This window comes from Passer domesticus, chromosome 27 (assembly GCF_036417665.1).
Source record: "Passer domesticus isolate bPasDom1 chromosome 27, bPasDom1.hap1, whole genome shotgun sequence".
Classification (NCBI taxonomy): domain Eukaryota; kingdom Metazoa; phylum Chordata; class Aves; order Passeriformes; family Passeridae; genus Passer; species Passer domesticus.
In genome coordinates, this window is record NC_087500.1 from 1,272,168 (window position 1) to 1,274,698 (window position 2,531).

The window sequence follows — 2,531 nt, forward strand, 5'->3', positions numbered from 1 at the left end:
GCTGCTTGGGCTGGGAGCCCCTGGCCGTGCCCGGCGCTCAGGAGCCGCTTTCCCAGGGCTCCCCCAAACGCGACGTGTCGGAAACACGGCCCGAGGAGTCCTGGGCAGCGGCACCTGCGTGGCTGCGGGGCTCCAGGGGGAGCTGCTCTGCACAGGAAAGACTCTAGGTGGCATGGGCAGGACTTACCTTCTCAGCAACAATTTCCTGGGGTGGCCAGGCTGGGAGTCAAGTTCACTCTGTCGGGAGCGCTTCTGGGGAAGGAAAATGGGAGATTTGCAACATCAGTTGTCCTGTAATATTCTGCCAAACAGGAGAGAGGGTGAAAGCTCTCATTGCTGTGTGGCTGAAGGCAGGAGAGCAAAGCAAAGCTGGGGAGAGCTGGGACAGAAGGCAGGACAAGCTCCCCCCAGGCAGGCTGGACCCTGCTGAGCTGAGTGCTGGGGATGCTGCCACAAGCTTCAGGCTTGGAAAAACATCTCCTGTGGCACCCAGCACGTGCAGGGGCATCTGCAGTGGCACGTGGGGCTCGTCACCTGGGCACTCCAGCTACAAGACAGACAGCTGTGTGTCAAACAAGATATTGACTTACGTGGAAGACACACTTCAGTATCAGTAAAACCAAGACGAAGAAAAACAGCAAAACCAGAAATGTGATCACGTACACCACAACCTCCAGTTTTTGCTGTGAGGAAAGGAAGGAAGAATATGTGGGTAAGAGCATTGCTCCTTCCATTCTCCTTTGCCCAGAAGGACACATGCAGCAGTGCCCAGCAGCTCTCCTACCTTCCCTGTGAGTCCCTTGTCCTTCCCCAAGGCCATGTGAATTATCATTTTCTCTTGCTGACGACACTGCTCCATTGGATCATAGGCTCCCTGGTTCTCTTGCCTCTCTTGGAGCACCTTTAGAAGCAGCCTGATCTTTTTGACCATCTTGGCACAGGCCTGCTTGAGCTGGGGCAGGCTGCAGTCCCTCCTCAGGGCTCGCTCCACGTGGGCCATGAATGTCTTCAGGCCTTTGTGTGCCTCCATCAACTGCTGGTGATGATCAACATTGGTTTCCAGGTCTTTTAGTACTGGCGCAAGGTCCGCACTTCGGGGTCTCACAGGTTTATGGAGGAGCATGGAGTCTTCCTCCTCTCGGGTGTCAGGCATGAGCAGGAGGTGGCCGCCGATGGAGGAATGCTTCTCTTCAGCCGTGGCTCCTCGTCTGCTGCTCACAGCGGGGTGGCTCTGAACCAACGGGTCAGAGAGAAAATCCACGTCCCTGTTTAGACCCTGGGCAGATCTGGACCTTCGCTCCACTTTCACAGGGCTCAGCACCTGGTAGAAAAGCGGATTATGTCCAACCCAATACTGCCTGTCCTTCTTCTTGTGCCGTTTGTGTGTCCTGACGTGGTACTTCCTGGCAGTTGGATCTTCCTCCTCATCTCTGTGTTGTCCAGAGATGGAGGGATCGTCAGCATGTTTTAATCCACCAGCTACAGCTGAGGGCTTCAATCCTTGCCAGTATAAACGTGACTCCATCTTCTCTTGATGCCAGCTTGAGGGTGTCTTTTCCACCACATGCTTCAGCCTGGCAGGCTGGGGCTGGTGTGGGACAGTGATTCTTGCAGCCTTGATGCTTTCTGCCTTGTGCAGCTTCTTCTTGACCTTGGCCCTCAGGTCACCAGCACTTGTTTTGCCTTCGTGCCCCAAGAGATGCTGAGGGGGATATTGTTGGGGTGCATTAGTTTTAAGTTGGTTTATTCCTGTACCCCCCATTCCTGTTTATGGTTCTGCCCGGGCTTTCTCTCTCTCCCTCTTCTGAATTGTCCCGTCAGCTACACTTTATCTTTCCTAAATTCCTCCCTAACTGCCTTTCTGTTATTCAGGGTCCTTGCCCACTCATCCAGAACATTCTGGCCTGGACATTGAATGATTGGTTTAGAGGTCAGGGTTCAACCCCTAATTTATTTACACTGGACATCTGAGCTGTTTGTTATGCGTTATTCCCTCCTCTCAAAATTTTAGATTGGTCGCTGTGTTCTAGTTATAAGACCTTGCCGAGCAAGCTTTTTTGTCCGCGCCCGATGCACCATCAATAAACACCTCCTTTTTCCCTGTCGGCGCGGTCCAAAGCCTTTTCTCCTGTGGGACGCAGCCCAGCTTCTCTCCTCACGGCTCTGGGGGTTTCTCGCCCTTCTGAAGGCATTCCGCCTTCCCCCCTCACTGCTGCCGGCGGTGCTGGCCTGTGCAGCCGGGCGAGTCAGAGACCAAGAGGTCAGCAGTAGCCGCTGCAGGTTGGCGCTCAATCGTGGGGCAGTCCGACACTGCGGACCCTACGACAGAGAACCCCGGAGCCGACGGGCGCGATCCGTTGGACTCCCAGAAAGTTTCTCGCAAGTCGTTAACCTACCCTGTGTGGGAGCGGACCCATTTTCATGGGTATCGTCCCCACTTGGGGACTGGAACCAGCAGCTCCGTGCACCCTGGAGTCGAGTTCCTCCGCGGGAGTCAAACCACCCCTGGAAACGTGAGTTCTTTTCCCTTT

At 54.8% G+C, this 2,531-nt stretch overlaps 1 protein-coding gene across 1 annotated transcript; it reads right to left on the minus strand.

Annotated features, from left to right (window-relative positions):
- Nucleotides 1–538: 538 nt before the first annotated feature.
- LOC135286889 (uncharacterized) lies at nt 539–2,273 on the minus strand. The gene is made up of 2 exons (XM_064400111.1): nt 785–2,273; nt 539–683 (listed from the first exon to the last, which is right to left on the minus strand). The coding sequence occupies exons 1-2, from the start codon at nt 1,760–1,762 to the stop codon at nt 570–572; spliced, it is 1,092 nt and encodes a 363-aa protein (XP_064256181.1). The 5' UTR covers nt 1,763–2,273; the 3' UTR covers nt 539–569.
- Between the last annotated feature and the right edge of the window lie 258 nt (nt 2,274–2,531).

Bases quoted from the DNA above. Each gene is read 5' to 3' on its own strand.
- LOC135286889 (XM_064400111.1), bottom strand. From the start codon at position 1,762: ATGGGGGGTACAGGAATAAACCAACTTAAAACTAATGCACCCCAACAA. The intron at 684-784 runs GTAGGAGAGCTG...CTTTCCTCACAG, and splicing joins ACAAGGGACTCACAGGGAAG to CAAAAACTGGAGGTTGTGGT.